The 23,595-nt window shown below is 48.0% G+C and overlaps 1 protein-coding gene across 1 annotated transcript in view; it reads right to left on the bottom strand.

Annotated features, from left to right (window-relative positions):
* Positions 1-23,595, bottom strand: part of TSPOAP1 (TSPO associated protein 1) — an 85,064-nt gene that overhangs the window by 30,958 nt on the left and 30,511 nt on the right. Inside the window, exons 6-15 of the mRNA XM_054394580.1 lie at positions 18,592-18,699; positions 17,700-17,783; positions 15,923-16,012; positions 13,856-13,978; positions 12,820-12,924; positions 11,970-12,020; positions 8,924-8,944; positions 3,967-4,150; positions 3,426-3,646; positions 2,046-2,155 (exon numbers count right to left, since the gene is read on the bottom strand). Of these exons, the coding sequence (XP_054250555.1) occupies positions 2,046-2,155; positions 3,426-3,646; positions 3,967-4,150; positions 8,924-8,944; positions 11,970-12,020; positions 12,820-12,924; positions 13,856-13,978; positions 15,923-16,012; positions 17,700-17,783; positions 18,592-18,699 (1,097 nt within the window). The remainder of the gene's footprint in view (positions 1-2,045; positions 2,156-3,425; positions 3,647-3,966; positions 4,151-8,923; positions 8,945-11,969; positions 12,021-12,819; positions 12,925-13,855; positions 13,979-15,922; positions 16,013-17,699; positions 17,784-18,591; positions 18,700-23,595) is intronic.

Below are 23,595 nucleotides of genomic sequence, written 5' to 3'. Positions count from 1 at the left end.
AGTTAACAGTTTTGACCAAACCCCATAAATATCAAAAATGCCCAAACTTGTCCAGTACAATTCACTTGCCATGAGCATCATGGAAAAGCACAGCACAGAATCTGAGAGTTCCCATGTTGAACACCCTAAGAATGAGCTGAGCTGTGCAAGAAGGTTAAATGAAGGCCAATGGCAGCCTGGGCTGCATCAAAAGCAGCATGGCCAGCAGATGGAGAGAGGTGATTCTGCCCCTCTGCTCTGCCCTGGTGAGACCTCACCTGGAGTGTTGTGTCAAGCTATGGGACCCTCAAGACAAGGACACAGACCTGCTGGAGTGGGTCCAGAGGAGAGCCATGAAGATAATCAGAGGGCTGGAGTACCTCTGCTATGAGGACAGGCTGAGGGAGCTGGGGTTGTTCAGCCTGGAGAAGAGAAGGCTCTGGGGAGACCTAATAGTGGCCTTCCAGTACCTGTAGGGGGGCTATAAGAAGGCTGCAGAGGGACTGCTTCCAAAGGCCTGCAGCGACAGGACCAGGAGCAATGGTTTGAAATGAGAGAAGATTTAGATTGGATGTGAGGAACAAGTTCTGCACCATGAGGCTGATGAAACACTGGAACAGGTTGCTCAGTGAGGTGGCTGGGGTCCCATCCCTGCAGATATTCAAGGTCAGGCTCAACAAGGCTCTGAGCAAACCGATCTCATGGAGGCTGTGCCTGCTGACTGCAGGGGGGTTGGACTGGATGACCTTTGGAGGTCCCTTCCAACCCAAACCATTCTGTGATTCTGTGAGTGGGAAAAAAGAAAAAAACAAACACCAAGGTTTCTAGCCTTTTCTCAAGAATTATCCATCCCTCAGGATCCAAGCTGTAAAACTCAGTGCTGTGACTCCCCACTTCAAACAGCTCTCCAAAACCTTCACTAGCACGGAAAGGATAAATACGTTGGTGATAGGATTTGGACTCCAGGCAGCTCTAACCTGCCTAGCCAGTGATCCTCCAGCTAATCAGAGGCTATCACAGGAAAATGCCTCACAAATGTCTTCATCTTTGCAAGCACCTACTGCCAATTCCTGCTCTTCAGTCTTTAAAAGGGATTTCAACCTCTAAAGCAACGTCCTCCTCTCCAGGAGCTGAGTGACACCTTGTGGGCCCAAGAATCTGACATCAAGCCACAGATAAAATCTGATCTGCTCTCACAAGCACAGAATCATCCCAGTTCTCTTTCTGCCAATCCACAATGCAAAGCTTAAGGAATCAAGCCTAACCCTATTCCAGTATCTGAAGGGGACCTACAAGAAAGCTGGGGAGGGACATTTGACAAGGGCTTGTAGTGACAGGATGAGGGGCAATGGCTTTGAGCTGGAAGAGAAGAGATTGAGACTGGAAATTAGGAAGAAATTCTTGACAGTGAGGGTGGGGAGACACTGGAACAGGGAGGTCAAGGATGCCCCCTCCCTGGAGGTGTTCAAGGCCAGGTTGGATGTGGCATTGATCAACCTGGGCTGGTGGAAGGTGTTGGAACTAGAGGATCTTTAAGGTCCCTTCCAGCCTAAACCATTCCATGATTCTTTGTCAATGCTCTTTGAACTGCAAACAGGGTTTGACTATGATGGCTCAATGGATAGCAAAAGCTCTGAGAAGTATCTGGGTTCATTCTGTGCATTTTTTCCCCTTTTAAATATACAGCCAGAAAGATTTTGGCCAAAAACTTCAGGCATTCTGAGCTGAAATTTTCATAGTTGCTGGAATAACATTTCCTGGAGAAAAAAATTTGAGGCTATTCTGAAGAAATTAAAATATTTCAAGGAATGTGACAACTCAAACTCCATTTTCCACCCAGTCTCATATTAAAAACAAAGTTTCATGCAGTGCTGTTCACTCAACTAATGAGCTTGCTCTGATTTTGTTAAGCCAAGCACCTTAGATTTGTTTGTGCAGGAAATAAAACATCTCAAAAAGTCCCTTGGAGGAGTAAGATACAACCCAATATCCACCTCTAACTGTGGTGAATCCTAGAGAGGAGTGTGAAGCAGACAGCCATGAGACAACCTCCCAGGTCACAGTACCTGTACCGAGCTAAGAACACCTGGAGCTTTGCAGGGCCTTGGCTGCCTGGCTCTGGCATCAGGGAGATGCTGTCAACATCCAGCTCTTCCATTTCACTTGCAGTGTCCACCTGAAAACATTAAAGATGAAGGATATGACACTACCCAAACCAGAGTAAAGGAACATTCTAAGGGTTCAAACATCAGTGAACAAGCCCTATGGTGCCAATCTGGCCTCTGGGATAAGGGTCTTGTGGAAGAATGAATTCTAAGGTGAAGAAGTTGCTCCAAGCTGCAGCTTCAGGGGTTCCAGTCAGACATTAGGAAAAATTTCTTGCCCAGGTGAGTGATGCAGCCTTGGGGCAGGTTCCCACTAAGGTGGGAGATCTTCACTCTTGAAGATCTTAGAGCCTCAGCTACGCAAAGCCAGGACCAAGAAGCAAAAGTTGCCTCTTGTGCCTCCACACCCAGGCCCACTCACAGCACTGTGTTACCCTAAGGTGTCACATCAAGTGATGGAGTGACAGGACAAGGGGGAATGGCTTCAAACTGGAAGAAGCTTGATTTGGATTAGACATTAGGAGGAAATTCTTCCCCATGAAGGTGGTGAGGCACTGGAACAGGTTGCCCAGAGATGTTATGGAGACTCCAAGCCTGAATGTGTTCAAAGCCAAGTTGGACAGGACCTTAAGCAACCTGTTCTAGTAGGAGGTGAGTTGGAATTAAATGATCTTTAAGGTCCCTTCCATGACTCTATGTACAGCAGAGACTATTAATGGTTGCTTAAATGAACTCTGCAACACTACCTAAGAGCTCCTGGGGAGGAGAAGCAACAATGACCCAGGAGATCTTGCTGACACCAACAAGCAAAGCCTCTTAATTTCATCCCTCTGCTAGCACAGACCCAGCAGCTTTTCAAGGATTCTTCCACCAAGTAAAATTTTAATACCTAAAAATAATCAGCAAGGAAGTTTGAGCCCTTCATCCACAGCTCAAGACCAAAAATAGTCTGGACACAGCTCCCCAGCATGCTAAAAATAAATCTGCAGCTTTGGTGTGTTTGAGTGGTCGCTGAGATGTCACAAGGAAGCTTAGCCAGAGCTTTCCCACACTTCCCACAGACTGACATCCCCACTCCACTCCTTCTCCAGGCTCCCAGCACTCTGTTCTACCCAGTTGTTTCCTTCCTAGAGCACAGCAATATGTTCAAATGAGCATTTCAGATACAGACATGAGCATCTGAGGCCTTTTCAACTGATTCCTGCAGCTTTCCTCTAGTTTTTTCTCCTATTTTCTTCAGGCAGCCAGGAGGTGCTCTCAGCATTATTGGTGCTCTCAGCAAGGCATTTACCCCCTTGTGGCTAGAAAGCAGAGGCTGCAAGAGGGGACTCTCATACTTACCTCTGGGGTTGGGCAGGATTTTGGACTGTTCTGCATGGATTCTGATTTTGAGGAGTTTGACTGAGATTCCAGTTTCTTGGCTTGTTTCTGAGAACTGGGAGCAGCAACTGGGGAACCACCAGCAGCATCAGACACCAGCTGTGAGGACTCCAACTCATCACCCTCTCCATTGTGAACCTTCTTTGTGCTCTGGTGAGCAAGAAATCCAGGAGCAGTCGATTCTGCAATACAAGAAGCTGTTCATTACTTTTAGCCACAGGCAGAACAGGAGATCAGCAGTGAGCAAACTCCCTTTAGAGCAGCTCAAGTCTCAAAATGTGACTCATTTAACACTGCAGCAAACTGGACACTCTGGGCTCTCTTTGGTCAGAGAAATGTCCACTTCTCTCTATGACTACACCATGAACCAAAAGTATTTACAAGAGAGAGAGCAAGAGCCCAAAATTTCACTAAACATTTGTCTTGCTTCCCTTATTCTTTCACACTGGCACACACAACAACTCATTTGTCAAAGCACCCACAGGTTATCTCCAGCAATCACCTTTCTCCCAGTGGGGCTGTGGGGAAGAGCTGCACAGAGCATGAGGAAGCTCAGAGGTCACCAGAGTAGAGGTGAGAAGGTCGATTTTTCCTGTTTGGAGCCGGAATTGTTTGAGTTCCTGGGACAGGAGGCTGAACTGCTCCGTCTGACTGCGACATTGCTCTTCTAGATCCTTCACCCGAGCCTGACAGGAGAGACACAAGATGAGGCACAAACCTCTATCAAACCCCCCAGTGAGGCTTCAAACAGCTTTTGCTGCATCTTTTCAGTGGGCTCAGCCTCCAAGAACCTAAAGGTGTGCCCTGCCCTGGGAGGGTCATTAGGAACTGGCAGCTCCACAGCTGCAGCGTCTGTGAAAACCTGAGACTCATCAACTGGGAAATTGAATGTGAGCTCAGCTGGGAACCTGCCCTCAAATGCTGAGTTTAAACCTCAGTATCCTATCCAAGCCCTGCAGAAGACCAGATGAAATCAAGTTAAAGATAAATAAGCCTTGAAAATAAAAGGATTGAAGAGGTTTTGCATGTTTATTGGAGCATTACAAATCACATCTCCAGCAGGAACTGCTCTCCCAGTGCTCACTCCAGAAGCTCCCAAAACCTTACCCTGGTCCTCCCCACCATTCTGGTCAGAACTGTCTCTCCAGATCTTCACTCCTCTAGGCACTGGGATGCAGAGACAGCATCAGCACCCTGGCCCATGCTGCAGAACATTTCTTTGATGTGTGCAGCCCACACATTTTGCTACCAGGTCCTACAGGGATGACTTGGCTCCAGGAAAATGCATGCTGAGCAGAAGAAAGCCACATCTCAGCAGGGGAGACTTGGGGTAATGGTGTGGAGGGGGAAGGACACATTCCTGCCAGAAACCCATTTGTATTTTCTAATAGTCTCCTTCTCTAGATCCTCCCCTTCCAAACTACTGCTGAGCCCTGGCTGTCCTTACACATCCCCCCACATACTCCCTAGTTGTGGGCACATCAATTCCCAGCAGAGTGAAACTGCTCTCATTTTTCCACCATGCAACAGAGAGACCCTGGAATGGGTTGTGCAGGGAGGTGGTTGAGGTCCCATCCCTGGAGGTGTTTGCAGCCAGGCTGGATGAGGCTGTGGCCAGCCTGCTGTAGTGTGAGGTGTCCCTGCCCATGGCAGGGGGGTTGGAACTGGCTGAGCCTTGTGGTCCCTTCCAACCCTGACTGATTCTATGATTCTAACAGCTGATTCTGGTTCCCTAGGCAGATAAGCTACACAGCTCCTGCACTGCAGGTCACAAGTAAACCAAAAGCATTAGTGCTGCATGGCAATAAATTAGCTAATTAGCAGCTCTTCAACTCTGTTAGTGCAGACAAGACTTAATTTGGCATTAGGGCATCTGCCTGAGGTACAGGCTCTGCTCTGCAAGAGATGCCAGTTCCAGCAGGTTGTCCAGGGAGGCAGTGGATGCCCCCTCCCTGGAGGTGTTCAAGGCCAGGTTGGATGAGGTCCTGAGCAAGCTGGGCTGGTGTGAGGTGTCCCTGCCCATGGCAGGGGTTGGAACTGGATGATCTTTGAGGTCCCTTCCAACCCAACCTTGGGCTGAGATCACACCAGGCTTTGTAGTCACTCAGCTCATCATTTGCTGTAGGTAAGATGCACCAAACCAAGGTGGCTGCATTGGGCTCTTCCAAATTTTCCAGTCTAGAAAATATTTTATTCAAACGTCTTTTTCCAACTTAATAAATCATCCTTTGAAATATGATGGTGAGGTGGGAAGGCTGGATTTTAGGCAGCTATGAAAATAACACATCTGACCTGAAAAAAAAAAAAAAAAACCCCTTGGTTTCTGGTCTCAGAGTGCTACAAAAAAATCTTTCTAGCCCACTCCCTACCAACTTAGCAGGGCACATGCATTTTTATTTTGCTGCAGCCTATCTGTTTTAGATGTGTCATAGAATCATAGAATCATAGAACAGTCTGGGCTGGAAGGGACCTCCAAAGCTCATCCAGTCCAACCCCCTCTGCAGTCAGCAGGGACATCCTCCACTAGATCAGGCTGCCCAGAGCCCTGTCAAGCTCCAGAGATGGGGCCCCAGCCACCTCCCTGGGCAACCTGTTGCACTGTTCCACCACCCTGATGGTGCAGAACTTGTTCCCAACATCCAAACTAAATCTGCTCTTCTCTAGTTTGAAGCCATTGCTCCTTGTCCTATCATTGCAGGCCTTTGGAAACAGTCTCTCTGCAGCCTTTCTGTAGCCCCCTTCATCTACTGGAAAGCTGATATTAGGTCTTCCTGGAGCCTTCTCTTCTCCAGGCTGAACAACCCCAGCTCCCTCAGTCTGTCCTCTGTGCTCCAACACCCTGATCACGTTTCTGGTCCTCCTCTGGGCCCTCTCCATGTCCTTCCTGCATGCCAGTTCATCACTTCTTTTCTTCACAACTAGCTAAGTGCACTTAGCCTTTAAAGGGAAGCTGTTGGAAGTCTCTGAAGCCTGGCAAGAAGTTAACTTTCTCTGAACCCCAAGAAGAGTCTGCATTCTGCACTTGCTGAGAGTCAACTCCTTGCTCCCCAAGTCATGTTGTAGAGGATTCCTCTGCAATTTGAGGGTTTGTATCTACTTACAATTAAGATTTTTTCATATAAATGCTTCTCCCCTACACATTACATCTTAATAGAGGAATGAAACCCTGAGCAAGAAGAATAGGTGCACTGGATCAAAGTAGGGCTTCCTTTAGACCAACATCTGTCCCAAATCCCACCTTGGATCACAGCTTACAACAAGAGCCAGATACAGAATCACTTCAGGACCAAGGAAGGTTTTCTCATCTTGTCTGGAGACCTGGGCCAGCAGCTGCATCTGGATATTGTGTTTAATAGCATCAGAACAGTAGCTGGGGTCTGTAAATTTATTAATCACAGTCTAAATCCATTTACACTGATGGCCAAGCCAATAGCCTGGATAATCCACAGTTTAATTCTCAGATCCCTAATTAGTTGGGTGGTTTTGCTACATTGTGTTACTCGAAACAAGACACAAACACCCTGAGGTATTGCCACCACATCATACACAATGCCTACTTCTAGCAGGCTACTTGCAGAGGTTCAGACACAGTTGGGCAAGCAGCAAGGTTCCAGGGCAGGGGGACAAGGAAAAGGAGCCTAAAGACATGGCCAGGAGCTTCAGTGACCCAGCAGGAATCAAGCCTCAGACACAGAAGAGACAGGTGACTTTTGTGTCTATGCCCAGCCCAAAAAGGGAGAGAAAGAGGAGCCCCACCCCAGCTGAGGCTGAGTAGCATGAGTACCAGAAGAGGCTGCAAGAGCAGGGAGCAGAGCTTGGTGGGGTCAGGGTGACCACCAGTTCAGCAACTTACTCTGATTTTCCACACCAAGCTAGACCTGGCCACCCCCAGCTCAGCCCTGTCCTCCTAGACACTCTCCTTCTTGGAGATCTTGATTCTTCTTGAATCCCAGTTCTCCTAGAGATGCCATTCCCCATCCAGATGTCCCTTGTTACCTTTCTCTTTATCTTCTGCTCCATGTTTCTGAGATCAGAGAATTTTGATTTTGCTAGAAGGGAACTCTACAGGTCTGCAGTCCAAACTCCTGCTCAAAGCTGGGCCAAAGGGATTACAGGAACTTCCATAAATCCCACACAGCTGTGGGTGCTACTTTGGCAGGATGTGGGCATACCTTGGGCTGCTCCCAATTCCTTCCCTGAAAGTTGCCAATGCTGCACTTGCCCTTTTGACCAGACTGACATAGTAAGAACACCACCACCCCCCCCAGACACTGCATTCCCTGCCACAATGGGCACCTCAGAGCCCACCACTGTGCACATTTGGTCATGGCTGCTTCTCCACAAGCATGTGTCAGTGTTGCCTGTCATTTCACCTCCCTCTTACCCAGGGGATCTTCTCCCAGCTCTCTGCAGGTGACTCTTGAAAGCAGTTTTCTGTCAGCTACAGAACCCATCACTTCCATACAAGAAGAACAGAATGGTGGGGGCTGGAGGGGACCTCTAGAGATCATCAAGTCCAAACCCCTGCCAAAGTAGGATCACCTAGGGCAGGTCACACAGGAATGTGCCCAGGTGGGTTTGGAATCTCTCCAGAGAAGGAGACTGCACAACCTCTCTGGGCAGCCTGCTCCAGGGCCCCAGCACCCTTACAGCAAGGCAGATTCTCCTCATGTTGAGGTGGAACTTCCTGGGTTCCAGTTTGTGAATTTGTGTCCTATCACTGTCTTCTTGACACCCACCTTAAGGTATCTGTAAACATTGCTCAGATCTCCAGGCTCAATGGCCCCAGGTCTCTCAGCCCTTCCTCACAAGAGGGATGTTCTGTTCCCCTATCATCTTTGTAGCCTCCACTGGACTCTCTCCAGTAGTTCCCTGTCCCTCTTGAACTAGGGAGCCCAGAACTGGACACAATATTCCAGACTCTTTCCAAGCCATCTGTGAGCAGTCTGGCTAGCACAGCTCTCCCAGACTGTACCTTCAGCAGTCACTGTCTCTTCTGTGACAACTACAACTCACAATCTCTGCTTCCCACCTTCCCATGGATCACAAAGCCAGCAGAAGCTGTCTTCTTCTCCACACCACTTCCACTTGCAATGGTTATCACCACTGCTTTTGGGGTTTGAAGGAAACACTTGGACTTGGACTGCAAGTAGTTCCCAGAAGACCCTTAAATGTACATGACACATGGAGAAGGAGCACAGCTGGGCAATTCTAAAAACCTGGAGATGCCAAAAGAATAAAGCTCCCACATCTAATTGGTTGAGAAAGCAAAGCATTTAAACAGGAAAGCAGCTGCTCCACCAAACTCATAGTAGTGGCTCCTTTAATGGTATTTATCCCTTGGAGGTGAGACTCTTGGCAATCTTTTCCACAGTATAGTTAAAAGAAGGATATCAAGCAACTGTCAAAGTCAGGACAGAAGGAGAGAAATGTCCTGTTTGACAGGATTATAGCAGTACCTGCATGCAATCCAAAGTACTCTGGGAGCAAGAAGAAAAGCAAAAAGAGATATAAAACCACATCAGCAAGTTGCTCTAGCCAAAAAAAAAAAAACAACAATCCACCAAAGATAGCCCAACCCTCAGTGTGACTGAGATTGCCTTCTCACCAACTTACAGAGTCTTCCTTGTTCCACACTGAGATTCCCACCTCATTCCCAGAAGCATCTCCTTGCTAAGTAAAAGCCAGATCCCACATCCCAAATGCAGGAAGGAGACAACCATGCATTTTATGAGGGGCTCCGAGTCACTGCATGCTTTGAACCAAACCATTGTATGCTCTGAGCATCACTGCTAGATTTCAAGTCCTCTTTGTCCAGCACACTGCCACCACACATAAAATCCATGCAATGGACACTCTCTCTTCAGACCTTTCCCTAGATCTGAGGCCAAGGAGTAGTGGGAATCAAGGCCCAGCTGAGAACCTGGCTCTGACATGAATTCAAGGAGCTAACAGCCTGCTCAGCCATGCTGCCTGCTCCTAGGTCTGGCAAAAGGAGCAGAACTGAGCTCTGTTCACCAATGAACTTCCAAATGAAAATTCCCTGGAATCAGGCTGTCGCCTTTTGAACCCATGCAGTGCAAAAAAGGCAGCTGAGAATCTTGTCTCATGTACTTTGGAGCCACTCCTGCACTGCTCCACTCCCTCAACCACAGGCCTCAAGGTTTCCTTTGCTTGCTGAGACAGACTTTCTATGCATGAAACTTCTGCACACGAACCACCCCATACCTCTACTCACCCCCATCACTGCCTTACCCCACAACTAGAGCACAGCTGAGGTTGGAGGTCACCTAGCCCAACTCCCTCAGCTCAAGAGCTTTGTCTAGCTGACTTCTGAGCACCTCCAAGGAGACTCCACTTCATAGAATCAGAATCATTACATTGTTTTGGTTGGCTGAAGATCCTCCAGCCCAACCATTCTCTATCTCTACCAAGTCTGGTGCTAAACCATGTCCCCCAGCACCATATCTCTGCCTCTCTGAAACCACCTCCCTGGGCAGCCTGTTCCAGGCTTTGAGAACCTTTTCAGTGAAGAATTTTCTTCTAATGTCCAACCTAAAGCTCTCCTGGTGCAACCTGAAGCCATTTCTTTTTGTTCTATCACTCGTTACTAGGGAGAAGAGACCAAACCCCATCTGGGTTCAACCTCCTCTCAGGGAGTTGTGGAGAGAAATGAGGTCTCCCTTCAGCCTCCTTTTCTCCAAGCTGAACCACCCCAGCTCCCTCAGCCAGGAGAGAAATATAGACCACACTGACTCCTCATTAATATCACATCAAACAGCCCAAACACATGCAAAACTTACAGCATGCAGTGTGGGCATCCCAAACCCTCCAATGTTGCCCTACACTGGTGTTCTGGAATTGCTTTGCTTACAGTTAAGCTCTTTAAGTGACTGCTGCTCCACATTAATCCAGCTTTTAATGACAATTTCTCTTTCTTTGGTCCACCTGGTGCTGCTACTTTACAAAGCATCTCTGTCCAAGCAACATGAAAGCAAGACTGATGAGGCCCTTGCAAGAGAACATGACACAGAACAAAATTACTGTCCCTTGCTTCCTTTGCACAGGTAATGTCTAGCTGGAACCTAAGCAGCTACTCCAATCCCTCAGTAAGTTAGATCAAGAAACATCTGGCAAGCAGCAAAACCTTTCTTTCCTTAAAGGCTTCTAAGAAGCCAGCTAAATCCATCTGACAAAAGAACAGCCCTCACACCAGCTCTGATCCTGTCTCTGCAGCTGAAAGATGACCCAGAAGTGACAGAAATGGGGCAACAAATACTGTCACTTCCTCACACTGCTCACCCAGCCTGCAGCAATTTCACTCCCAACCAGAATGAGCCCAGCACTCCTGAGCTCTCCAGTTTGGACAGAGGTTAGGTCCCCTGCTATTTGTAGCCATGGGCTCAGGACTGAAAAAGTAGAGGCTGCTCCATTTGCCATCATAACTAACCCAGCTCTCTGACAGCCACCAAATCAACCCACCAAATTCCAGGGTTTGGTGCTTTGCCTTTGCAGCTCTGGGAATTCACAGTCAAGGTTTCCTCCAAAGTCATCCTCATCAACACTGAGATAATGCAAATCAGACCTAAAACAGTGCTTCACCTTGGATATCTCCAGATCACAGAATGGTCTGGGTTGGAAGGGACCTCCAAAGCTCATCCAGTCCAGCCCCCTTGCAGTCAGCAGGGGCATACTCAACTAGGTCAGGCTGTCCAGAGCCCTGTCAAGCCTCACCTTGAATATCTCCAGGGAAGGGGCATCAACCACCTCCCTGGGCAACCTGTTCCAGTGTTCCACCACCCTCATGGTATAGAACTCATTCCTAACATCCAACCTAAATCTGCTCTTCTCTAGTTTGAAGCCATTGCCTCTTGTCCTATCACCACAGCCCTTTGTAAAGAGTCTCTCTGCATCCTTCTTGTAGGCCCCCTTCAGAGACTGGGAAGTCTCTATTCAGTCTCCCAGCTCATCACATCTGCCAGGCTGCAGCACTCAGCTGCCTGCCACCACAGCAAAGCCATGCTCTAGGTGGATGGCAGCAGGTTCCAGCCTAGCAAACAAGGGAGACAAGGGAGCTGCCTCAAACTTCCCACTCCTTATGCTCAGGTAAAGGTCACATTTCTCCCTTTCTTCCCCTACCCAAAAGCACAGAGCACATAACCACAGAAGAAATCTCAAACCACAAGGATGCAAGTATTCTTCCTTCCTGCAGATGACTCTGCAAAGTGGAGCAGGCAGATCTGAGGTTGGTTACTTGACATACCCCTGAAAAGAGTTGTTGGGCACAATCTGAATGAAGGAACCTATCTGAGGACTGAGCAGGTCAGGATTTAACCCCTGAAAACTGTGACCCCAGAGACTACTCCACCAGCACAACTTGTTCACAGCTCCAACACTGCACCTTACCAAGAACCAACAGAACCCAGGGCATCAAGAAAGCTGAAAGCAAGAACAAAAGACACCAAATACACAGCCCCTAATCCATCTCATTTTCTTCTGTCTTACCTCCAGAAGCTGTACTGCTCCTTCATGTTCTCTTTTTGCCTCCGCCTGTGCCTAAGAAGAAATAAATAATGGGGAAAATAAGACAGCAGCCTCCCTAAGTTCACTTCTACTGTCATCAGCACCTTGACAGGCTTAATTTAAAGCCCTGTACTAGATTTAAACAGTCTTTGGACAAAGAGCAGTGAGATCAGAGCTGCCATTCATGAGCAAAGCCCTTCACTTTGCTCAGGTACCAGAGCTCTCCTAAGTGCAGTCACCCTTCCCTGGTTTGGTTTGTCCTGTAAGCTCACCTGTACATCCTCCTTACACCCAAGGAACCAAAGGAGCACAGCATCACAGTGCATTAGAGGTGGGAAGGGACCTCCAGAGATCATCAGGTCCAACCCCCTGCCAAAGCAGCAGCACTTAGGGCAGGCCACACAGGAATGCATCCAGGTGGGTTTTGAATGTGTTCAGAGAAGGAGACTCCACAATCTCTGTGGGCAGCCTGCTCCAGTGCTCCATCACCCTCACTGTAAAGAAGTTTCTCCTCACGTTGAGGTGAAACCTTTTATGTTCTAGTTTGTATCCATTGGTCCTTGTCTGATTACTGTGAGCTGCCCAAAAGAGCTTGGCCCCCTCCAGTGCTCCATCACCCTCACTGTAAAGAAGTTTCTCCTCATGTTGAGGTGAAACCTTCTATGTTCCAGTTTGTATCCATGGGTCCTTGTCCGACCTGCCTGTGAGCCACCCAAAAGAGCTTGGCCCCCTCCACTTGGCACCCACCCCTCAGATATTGATAGACACAAAATAGCAGGAGTCCTGTCACATCCTAGGGATTCAGAGAGGGGAAATTTCCACTCTCTCCTACCTGCTGCAAGCGTCTGACTTCCTCCTGCTTCTCCTGCAGGACTAGCAGGGCCTCCTTGTGCTCAATTTCCAGCTGCTGCCGGCGCTCAGCCACATTTCTCATGTGCTGCAGAACAATTCACAGACAGCTGAAAGGTGACATTCCTGAAACACTGTCCCCAGTCCTGTCATGGGCCATGATGTCAAAACATGGCCTGTACTTCATGTCATCAGTAAACAGAGGAGGAAGGAAGAAACTCTTACCACAAGCCACAGCAACACAGCCAAAGAAAATACTCAAGTCAGTGAGGGTCACCTTATTCCCCTTCCCACCCAAAGCCCTGAAAGCAGCCTTTCTAAAGCACCTCTCCCCACTTTGGAAGGCCACATTCCAGGACCCCAATGAAGCAGGATTCCAAATGGAAGCACAGATAGATACAGAAGAATGGACTAAATAAAGGCAAACAGACAACATAGCCTCATAGAATGGTTTGGGTTGGAAGGGACCTCAAAAATCATCCAGTTCCAACCCCCCTGCCATAGCCAGGGACACCTCACACTAGCCCAGGTTGCTCCAGGCCTCATCCTGGCATTGAACACCTTCAGGGCACCCACTGGGCAACCTGTTCCAGTGTCTCCCCACCCTCACTGTCAAGAATTTCTTCCTCATCTCCAGTCTCAGTCTCCCCTCTTCCAGCTCGAAGCCATTGTCCCTCGTCCTGTCACTCCAAGCCCTCGTCAAAAGTCCCTCCCCAGATCTCCTGCAACCCCCTTCAGCTACTGGAAGGCTGCTCTAAGGTCTCCCTTCTCTTCTCTAGGCTGAACAACCCCAACTGTCTCAGTCTCTCCCCACAACGAGAGGTTCTCCAGACCACTGATCATCTTCATGGCCTCCTCTGGACCCTCTCCAACAGATCCATGTCCAGTAGGACATGGAAGCACCAGAAATGGACACAGCACTGCAGACAGGGTCTCACTAGAGCAAAGAGGTGGAGAATCACCTCCTTCACCACATGCCATCCAAAAGCAGCACTAAGTGTTGTGTAGATCTTACTGACCTTCAGCACCTGCTCTAGATTCTCCAGCTTGGTTTGGAGTCCTTGGTTCGTCTGAATTACTGAATCCCGTTCCTTGGTCACCAAAACAACCTGCAGCTTCAGGTCAGCATTCTCAGACTCAACCTAGAAGAGAAAGGATTTAATTAGCACAGGTAGCCAAAGCTATTCCTTGTATAATTAATGAAGGATGAGGCTCTAGCCAGCCTGATCTAGTGTGAGGGGAGTTGGACCTAGATGATCCTTGTGGTCCCTTCCAACCCTGACTGATTCTATGATTCTCTGAACAATTTATCTCTGCATCTCCCTAGGTTGTTTTTCAGACTTGCTTTCTACTTGTACTGATACCAAAGCCATGAAGCTCCTTTCTCTCTGGCTTTCACTCAAAGCAAATAAATGCATCAGCATTTGGATGGGTCCTCAGTGTGTTGAAGCCTTTATTTGTGCTACTTCTGCGACCAGACTCATCTCCTCTCCCTATATATATGTAGGGAAGGACTTTTTAGGGTGTCAGGGAGTGATAGGACTGGGGGGAATGGAGCAAAACTAGAAATGGGTAGATTCAGATTGGATGTCAGGAAGAAATTCTTCCCCATGAGGGTGGTGAGAGACTGGCACAGGTTGCCCAGGGAGGTGGTGGAAGCCTCAACCCTGGAGGTTTTTGCAGCCAGGCTGAATGTGGCTGTGAGCAACCTGCTGTAGTGTGAGGTGTCCCTGCCCATGGCAGGGGGTTGGAACTGGATGATCCTTGAGGTGCCTTCCAACCCTGACAATTCTGTGATTCTATATGCAAGGGGGAAGGGACTGGATGAGAGCTGGCTACATACTAGAGAGAGGAAAAAAAGAACAAAGGTCTGTACCCTTTCAATCCTGGTTGGGAGGACTAAATACAGAGAAAGTTCAGGAAGTTCAGCAGCCTACTGAAATCACATTTACCTCCTCCACTTACTCCAGGAAATTCCAGCAACAGGTGCTGGCTCTGGAGGGCACTGAGGCTTGGTGACATTAGCAATGCAAAGACAAACATTGCCACTTAGAGCAGGCACTTATTACATGAGGGAAGCCTTACACGTGGTGGCCACACTGCCATATGGGACAGACAAGTGACTTTCTAACTCCTGTGCCATTACTTATTTCCAGAGCAGGAGCTGGGAACAGAAATCCATGGAGCACCAACTCTTCCACCATCCCATAATGTGTTCCTAGAATCCAGCCCTCTGAGGTGCAGCTACCCTCCCCTGAAGCCAGCTCTGCAAACTGATCAATGCAGGTGTCCTGCTTTTGTCCCAAGACCTGAAGCTTTTGTGTTTTATGCCTGGCAAGAGTAGCTCTGAACTACAGGGGTGGCCTTCTCCCCTGCCCCATCAGCAGCCACCAAAAACTCCTCTTTGAGGTCAACAAAACAATGTCAGAGGTGAGTGAGGACTTTTAAACCCACCACATACTTGCATGGTTTGCAGTGATGGGTTCTGCTCTATGAGCACTCTGCCCAGTGCACACTGCTCCCCACCAACCCTTTTAGCAATTCAATCCCAAGTTACCACAGCATAAACCGAGGGTAAATTAGCACAAGGAATCTCACTCAAGTCTTGAGAAACTCTGTAGTAAGAGGGGGGCCTACAAGAAAGCTGGGGAGGGACTTTTTAGGCTATCAGGTAGTGACAGGACTGGGGGGAATGGAATGAAGCTGGAAGTGGGGAGATTCAGGCTGGATGTGAGGAAGAAGTTCTTCCCCATGAGAGTGGTGAGAGCCTGGAATGGGTTGTACAGGGAGGTGGTTGAGGCCCCATCCCTGGAGGTGTTTGCAGCCAGGCTGGATGAGGCTGTGGCCAGCCTGCTGTAGTGTGAGGTGTCCCTGGCCATGGTAGGGGGGTTGGAACTGGCTGATCCTTGTGGTCCCTTCCAACCCTGACTGATTCTATGATTCTATAACAGGGCAGTTCACTGTCCCCATGGGGTACACAGGACAGAGAGGTACACAGATGGACACACAACAATGGTGGCAGCTGGCAAACCAAAAACCCAGCCTGGTGGCAAGAAGCTCCATCTGCCCCAGACACTGCTCCTTACCTGCCCTGCCCATCCAGCCCTCTCGTTCAGCTGCAAGTTCTCCTCAGCCAGTCGTGCATTTTCACTCTGGACCTCCTGCAGCTGGATCTCCTGTCCAGAAAGAGCTTGGTGTTACCACAGCAGGGCCCACAGATCACCTCCCCCAAATCAGTCAGCAGAGCAACTCCACTCTTTGGGCTGATGGTGCCAGGTTGCTGATGGGATGCTGCCTGAGGGGTGGAAGCCACAGTATGCAGCACTGCTCAAGCAGATACCAGCCCTGTGCCAGATGATCTCTTAAGTTTCTTTTTCCACTTATGGAAAGCCCAGAACAAGGAAGACATTGCCTTGCCTGCTTCACAGCTCCAGTGTCACATTATTTACATACTGCTGTCTAGGACAGCATCTCCATCTACAAGAATTTGAGGAGATGGCCTCAAGTTGCACCAAGGGAGATTTAGGTTGAAGATTAAGAAAAAAAATTCTTTCCTGAAAGAGTGGTCAGAGATTGGAACAGGCTGCCCAGGGAGGTGGTGGAGTCACCATCCTTAGAGGTGTTCAAAAATCATGTGGACATGGCACTTTGGGACGTGGTTTAGTGGCCATGGTGGAGTTGGTTTGATGGTTGGACTGGATGATTCATAGAATGGTTTAGGTTGGAAGGGACCTTCAAGATGATCTGGTTCTAACCACCATTTCATAGGCAGGGACACCTTCCACCAGCCTAGGTTGCTCAAGACCTCATCCAACTTGGCCCTGGACATCTCCAGGGAGGGGGCATCTGCAACCTCCCTGGGCAACCTGCTCCAGTGTCTCACCACCCTCACTGATCTTAGAGGTCTTCTCCAACTGAAACAAGCCTATGATTCTAATTCATCAGGTTTCACTATTGGTTGAAGATCAAAGTCTTCTCTACAAATTTCAGTGAAAGAATCAAAAATATTTGGAAGAATAATGCTAAACAGAGTTCCAGACTGCAAACTCAACACTTTTAAATGTCTGATTTATCCAGGATTCAGTTGGAAGAGACCTTTAAGATCATAGAGTCCAACCATCAACCCAGCACTGCCAGGTCACCACTGAACCATGTCCCTCAGCATCACATCTCCATGGCTTTGAAACTCCTACAGGGATGGGGACTCCACCACTGCCTTGGGAATCCTGTTCCAGGGCTTGACAGTCATCTTATGGAAGAAATTGTTCCTCATGTCCAAACTAAACTTCCCCTGGGGCAACCTGAGATCATATTCTCTCATCCTACCAGTTGCTACTTGGAAGAAGAGGCCAACCCCCATCTGACTCCAGCCTCATTTCTGGGAGTTGTAGAGAGCAATGAGGTCTCCCCTCAGCCTCTTCTCCAGGCTGAACGACCCCAGGAACTCCTCACAGGACTCAGATAGCTGAAAGACTAAATAAAAACTTCCAGCCTCAAGGGCTGGAGCCCCAGACATGGACTTTGTTCAAATGAAGACTGCTTCCTAAGATAAACTGCAGTGAATCCAAGAGAAGCACACAACAACCTAGTTCCTCTTCTTTAGACTGGATGTTAGGAACAAGTTCTTAACTGTGAGGCTAGTGGAACATTGGAACAGGTTGCCCAGGGAGGTGGTTGAGGTCTCATCCCTGGAGATAGTCAAGGTGAGGCTCAACAGGGCTCTGGACAACCTGATCTAGTTGGGGATGTCCCTGCTGACTGCAGAGGGGGTTGGACTGGATGAGCTCTGGAGCTCTCTTCCAACCCAGCCCATTCTATGAGTCCATGATAATGCTCACAACAGCAGGCAATGTGAACACTTACCAGCTCTTTGCATCTTTTATGCTTTTTCCTCACTTCATGCTCAAGGTTTTCACATTTTTTGCGCTTTTTCTTGAGTTCAAACTCCTGCATGAAAACAAGCAGAAGTAGATCAGCAAAGTCCAGGCTGTTCAAGTGCATCAAGAAACCCAAGCCCAGCTGCTCAGCCCCAGTGCCATATTCGCTGGTTTTATTTTCTTCAGGAAACCTCTTTGTGAAAAACACATTAAAAAAAAAAAAAAAAAAAACATAAACAACCCAGAAATCAAAAGGTAGTAAAAGCAAGGAACTTTTCCAGGGGAACAGCCACTCCTCTCTTCCCCAAGCTTTTCATCTTCTGCAAACAGGCCTCTTGTTTGCCATTTGCACAGCTGTTCAGCTTGAATATTCAGCTTGAAACACCAGCTGTGCTATCTTAGCTCCCATTCTAATCCAAATGACATCTAGCAGACAGCAGCCATCCTCTGGTTACGTGCCTTTATCTGCAGTTATTTGCTACCACTCTTGGTTTCTCAGCTAGATAAGAGCTGCTAAACCTCACTGTGAACTGTCCTAGTTTGCTGGAATAATTCACAAGGGACACATTCCTGACACAACATCTGTCCCAGGTCAGTCCTATCTGTTTCCAGTTCAAATAAGACAAAAGCAAACACTGCACACAATCTACTGGTTTGTTTCCCTCTCATTTTTGTGTGAGACATTCCCTTGCCAGCCCTGTACCTGGAACTGCCACCCTGCATGCAGACAGCTTCCCACTTTTGCTGAGCAGCTGCACTTCTTTTGAAGTGCAGTCTTTGAGTGAAGTTTTTTACTTCAGTCCCCAAAATCTCCACCTGGATTCCATGGGGTGAAAACCCCAAGAAGAAGCAGAGCACTCTCTCTGCTCACAACTCACCAGCTGCTGTATCTGATGGCTGCTCTCTTGGTCTGTTACTGCATTTTTGGGAGGGAAATTCTCATGTCCTTCAGAGGCAGGTCCCAGAGGCTGCACATTTGGTTCCACCTGGAAAGCAAGTGAGATGATCTAGCTGAGGATGTCCCTGCTCACTGCAGGGGGGTTGGACTAGATGACTTTTAGAGGTCACTTCCAACCCAGGTGATTCTGTGGTTCTATGTCAGAGAGCTCAGGGCCAGCCAGGACTACAGAGCACACCATGCACACTGAGGGAGAAGTGGCTCTCCTAGGACAGCAATGATCCACATGAAAAACCCTGAACTGCACCACTGGGCAAGGAGAAAGGTGAACAATATGCCAGGGATCTCTCAGCCACCAAAGACCTGTACTGGGAGCCTTCTGGAGCCCAGCACCAATCAATCCAGCTTGACTAAACCACCCAAAAGCAGCAGTGGGCTTCTGAAAGCTCTCAGATCAGACTTCCTATGTTTGCAATGAAAGGCAGCAGCAACACCTTTCATGGCCCTTTTCAAAGCAAGAAAAAGAAGGTGGAAGATAGGTGGGAGAACACAACCCTCATAAACAGCAGAAAGTAGGAATCAGTGAAGATGTCAGAATGTAAAAGACAGAGAACAGCAGAGCAAAAGAAAAACCCAAGAAACGGAGCATCCCACCTCAGTTGGTAGCTTGGGACTGAAATGGCCCCAGATGTCCTATGGTTTTTGTGCCACCACCAAACCAAGTGAAAGGAGACACTGTTCTGTACACAAGTTTCCAACAAAAAGCCTTTTAATTTGGGCTACAGACAAACACAACCTTCATCTCCTGAATTTTCACTCTCAACTGATGTTTGACTTGGCATTGTCTGCCTAGAGTAATAGTCCCTGACAGCAGGGTAAGGCCTGAGGTAAAGAGAAGAAAGAAGGCTTTGATAATAGTCCAAACACTGAGCTTAAAGTTATTTTTGATAAACAGATTTTAGGGGCAGTAGAGTTTTATGATCATCAAAGCCTACTTGTACAGTGAGCAAGCAGCAGAAGTTTGTGACTCCATCTCAGCCCTTATCTTTCAGGTGACCTCTCAACACCAGTGGAATTTCACTTTTCACTCTGAACACCTCCAGTGCTGAGGGTTCTACATCACCAAGTCTGAGCTTTACATCAGCCATCAGGACAGAGTCTAAACACTATAGCTAAACCATTTCTTTCATCTGTTTTGCACTTGAAGCCTTGGGCTTAACTACTTGTACACTCTATGTTCTACTGAAGGCCAGAAAACCCTAAAAGGCTCCTCTTAAGCCTAGGCTGTTGAGGTTTTTCAGATCTTCTGCTACAAGAAAAATCCTGAAGCCACCATCCTGCAGCATGACTCAGGGATTCCCTACTGCCCATAGGAGCCTTGCAGTCTGAACACCAACCAGAGCTGGAAATCCTGAGCTTCTCCAGCCCAAGCCATGGTACCTTACAAGCCCCAGCCCTTGGGAGCTTTCAGACATGCTGTGAAATCTCTGCAACATGTAAATGTTTCTGAGACTTCTGGGTTTTAAACCATTTGGCACACACTGAGTTTCAAATCTGTATTTCACACCTCCCCTCCAAATGTATGCTTCCTCACAAACTGGAAATGTTGCATTTTAGTCAACTTTAATGAAGCCCTCAAGGAATGCTGAGTGGAGGCCAGCTAAGGTTACAAATACCATACACCACATGTCCCAAGTCATGCTCTCTTGCAAACTGATAAGCAAGACAAATGGGCTTGTTTCTGATGATTTCCCAAGCAAAGAGCTAAACAAAATCCTGTCATTCCTAATTACAGACAACTTACAAAATGTACAGACTTAAAAATCTGCCCACACAGAGCTGATTTCCACCCTAAGAACAAAGGGATGCCCCCAGCCACATGCTCATGCACTGCTGTTTTTGCACAGAACTCAGCCTCATCCCCGTATTAAACAGCTGACAAACAAGGCTGGCACACATTGCCAAGCGAGCTGTGACCTGGTGCTGTGCCATCTTCATTCACAGCAGGGACTGGAAGATGCTCAGTGAGTGAGCCAGATGCAAGGAATCTATTCAACCATACAGTTAAAAAAAAAAAAAAAAAAATCACTGTAGAACAGCTGCTTTCCACCCCCAGCACTACCCACCCGGGGTGCCCAGACGCTGGCAGAGCTCCTGCCAAGAGAGCAGGATGGAGCTGTACCAGCTAAAGCAAAAAATACACAACAGGCACAGAAGTACCTTTGATAAAGGACCAGAAAGTGTAAAGCACACCACAGAGTCAATTATAAATGTTGTAGAGTTTCTAGGAAGCTCTGCCCTTGGCACCCAGAAAGCATCATCACAACCCTGCCCCAAAACATTCATTACCACATTGTCCACCCAACCATGGCACACTCCCAGGGCAGCTCTGTGCAGTCTCAAGGCAGAACCAAGGACCAAGGCAGTCTCAAGGACCAGAAAATTGATGCTGGTTTGAGGGCAAAGGGAGAGGAAGGCTGGGTCTGTGAGGTTGGTTTTGACTCAGATCCATCATGTCCCACTGCTCAACCTGAGTTGTACTGACACAGACAAGTCAGAGAATTGTTTAGTCTGGAAAAGACCCTTTCAGATGGTAGAGTTCAAGCATCAACCCAACACTACCAAGTCTGCTGCTAAACCATGTCCCTCAGCACCACATCTACATGGCTTTTCAGTCCCTCCACTGATTATGATTCAACCACTGCCCTGGGCAGCCTGTTCCAGGGCTTGGCAACCCTTTCAGTGAAGAACTGAAGGGGCAGTTGGAACCAGAAGCAGTGAGTTGAAAGCTGCACGTGCCAGCACTGCCTCTGAAATGATGGTTTGTCAGTACAGAGATAAACCTCACCCCAAAACCCTGAAAAAAGAAGCAGAGAAACTAGAAGGAGAACAGAAAGATGAGATTTTCCAAGGACATTTAGAATCATAGAACCATCAAGGTTGGAAAAGACTTTTAAGGTCATCATGTCCAACCATGACCACTAAACTAGATCCTGAAGCACCACATCTATAGCTTCTTGAACACCTCCAGGGATGGGGACTCCACCACCTCCCTGGGCAGCCTGTTCCAATCCCTTACCACTCCTGCAGCAAAGAAATGCTTCCTAATATCCAACCTAAACCTCCCCTGGCACAACTTAAACCCATTTCCTTCTGTTCTACCACTAGTTACTTGGGAGAAGAGACCAACACCAGCCTCACTCCAACCTCCTTTCAGGTAGCTGTAGAGAGTTTGCTCTTTATACCCTGAGGAAGCTCTCTGGAAGTTCAGGAACACTTCCCTGACACACTGTGTTGGGAAGCAGAACAGAAAAGCAAAGTAATTCCTTTTTAATGATGATAGCTGTAGGTCACTGCCCCAAGAGCTGACTTTACCCTTAGCATGGCACCACTGTGCACACAAGACCGCAGCCCACTGAGCCTGGGGTGTTGCATGCTACAGGTTTCAGCTGAGAGATTGACAACAGCTTCCTTGCTTTCCCTTCACTCCTGCTGTCAGGCTTAGTCGTGTTGCTATTTATCAGCCAGAAAAGCTTTGAAAAATGAGGGTGGACTCTCCTGAAGCAGAGAAATGAAGAGGGGGACTGTGATGCGTGTTCCTGTCTGTCAGAACCTGCAGGGTCAGTTGAAAACCAAGGTATGAAAGGGCTGTTCAAGAAAGACAAGGGCAGAACAGGGGGGGAAAAACCCAAGTCTGTGCATCCCTCTTCAACACAGAGAAATCTGGGAAGGTAAGAGGCCACAAGCGCAGAAGCTTCAAACTATAAACACCAGAGCTGAGGATCTCTCTCAAACTGAGCTGTCTAGAAGAACAACTGTGGAAGCCAACAAAATAAACAGTAACAAATCACCCAGATTAGACAACATTCACCCAAGAGTTCAAACCCCCCCTGTGGCATGAACTCCAGCAGTGAGCCATGATGTGCAATGTGTCATTTCTCCACCACCACCTTAACACAAAGAACTGGGAGGTGGCAAGAGTCAGGTTCTAGGAGCGGAGATCCATGGAAACACAGACATCTGACACCTATTCTGGGAAAACTGATAGAAACTGCAACAAGGATTAGGCACACTTTTAAAAAAAGCCCAAACAAATATATATTAGGGGGAAAAATACACACTCACAAATCTACTAAGTTTTTCTAAGGTGTCAGCAAGAAAACAGGTGAGGGAGATCCTGCAGGTACAATCTGCTTGGGTACCCTGAACACATACAGCCCAATGTGGTCTGAAAGGCTTCTTGCAGACACTGAGCCTGAGACACTAAGGGGAAAGGTTTTTCTCTTGGGTAAATATTTAGTAAAAAATTGAAGGACTAAAAAGAGAGGCAGCAGCAACCATGTCCTCCAAGTACTGATACAGGAAAGAGACAAATGGTGAAGAGGACCTCATGACACTTGAGAGATTACAGAGGGGCATCAGACAAACGATGTTTTAATAGAACCCAATGCTTAGACAAAAAGACAAAGAGATCTATTGGGAAAGGGAAAGAAAACTTCATTATGCCACCCTATAAATCACGGAGACAGCGTCTGGGGTACCGCACACAGTGCTGCTTCCCCCAACACAGAGCTGACAGAGTGAACATACAAAGGAAGGAGGCAGAGATGATTAACAGTGAAGAATGGATGGGGCAAGAAAGAAACATAAAAAATAAAGGGCTGAAGGAGCGAGGCTCATAAACTCACGAGTGACTTGGGAGAGACGAACAAGGAATGAATATTCAATATATCCTCTGTAAGAGCTAAATAAATGAGATGCGGGTGGGATTCTGGAGGGAAGAAGAGATGCTCGTCCTCCCACAGCCTACAGATGAGAAATTTCTTCCTCGGGTACTGAAAGCTTTAGACAGAAACTGTGAGCCCACAACAGCGAACCCCACCGGGAGCCAGCAGACCCGGCGCTGCCGTCCCTGCCTCCGGACAGCCACCAACGGCGGAGCTGGAGGACACCAGGGTGCACCTGGCCCCCGAGGCCCGGCCTC

Source organism: Indicator indicator, chromosome 30 (genome assembly GCF_027791375.1).
Source record: "Indicator indicator isolate 239-I01 chromosome 30, UM_Iind_1.1, whole genome shotgun sequence".
NCBI lineage: Eukaryota > Metazoa > Chordata > Aves > Piciformes > Indicatoridae > Indicator > Indicator indicator.
This window is presented reverse-complemented; position numbering and strand designations above follow the sequence as displayed.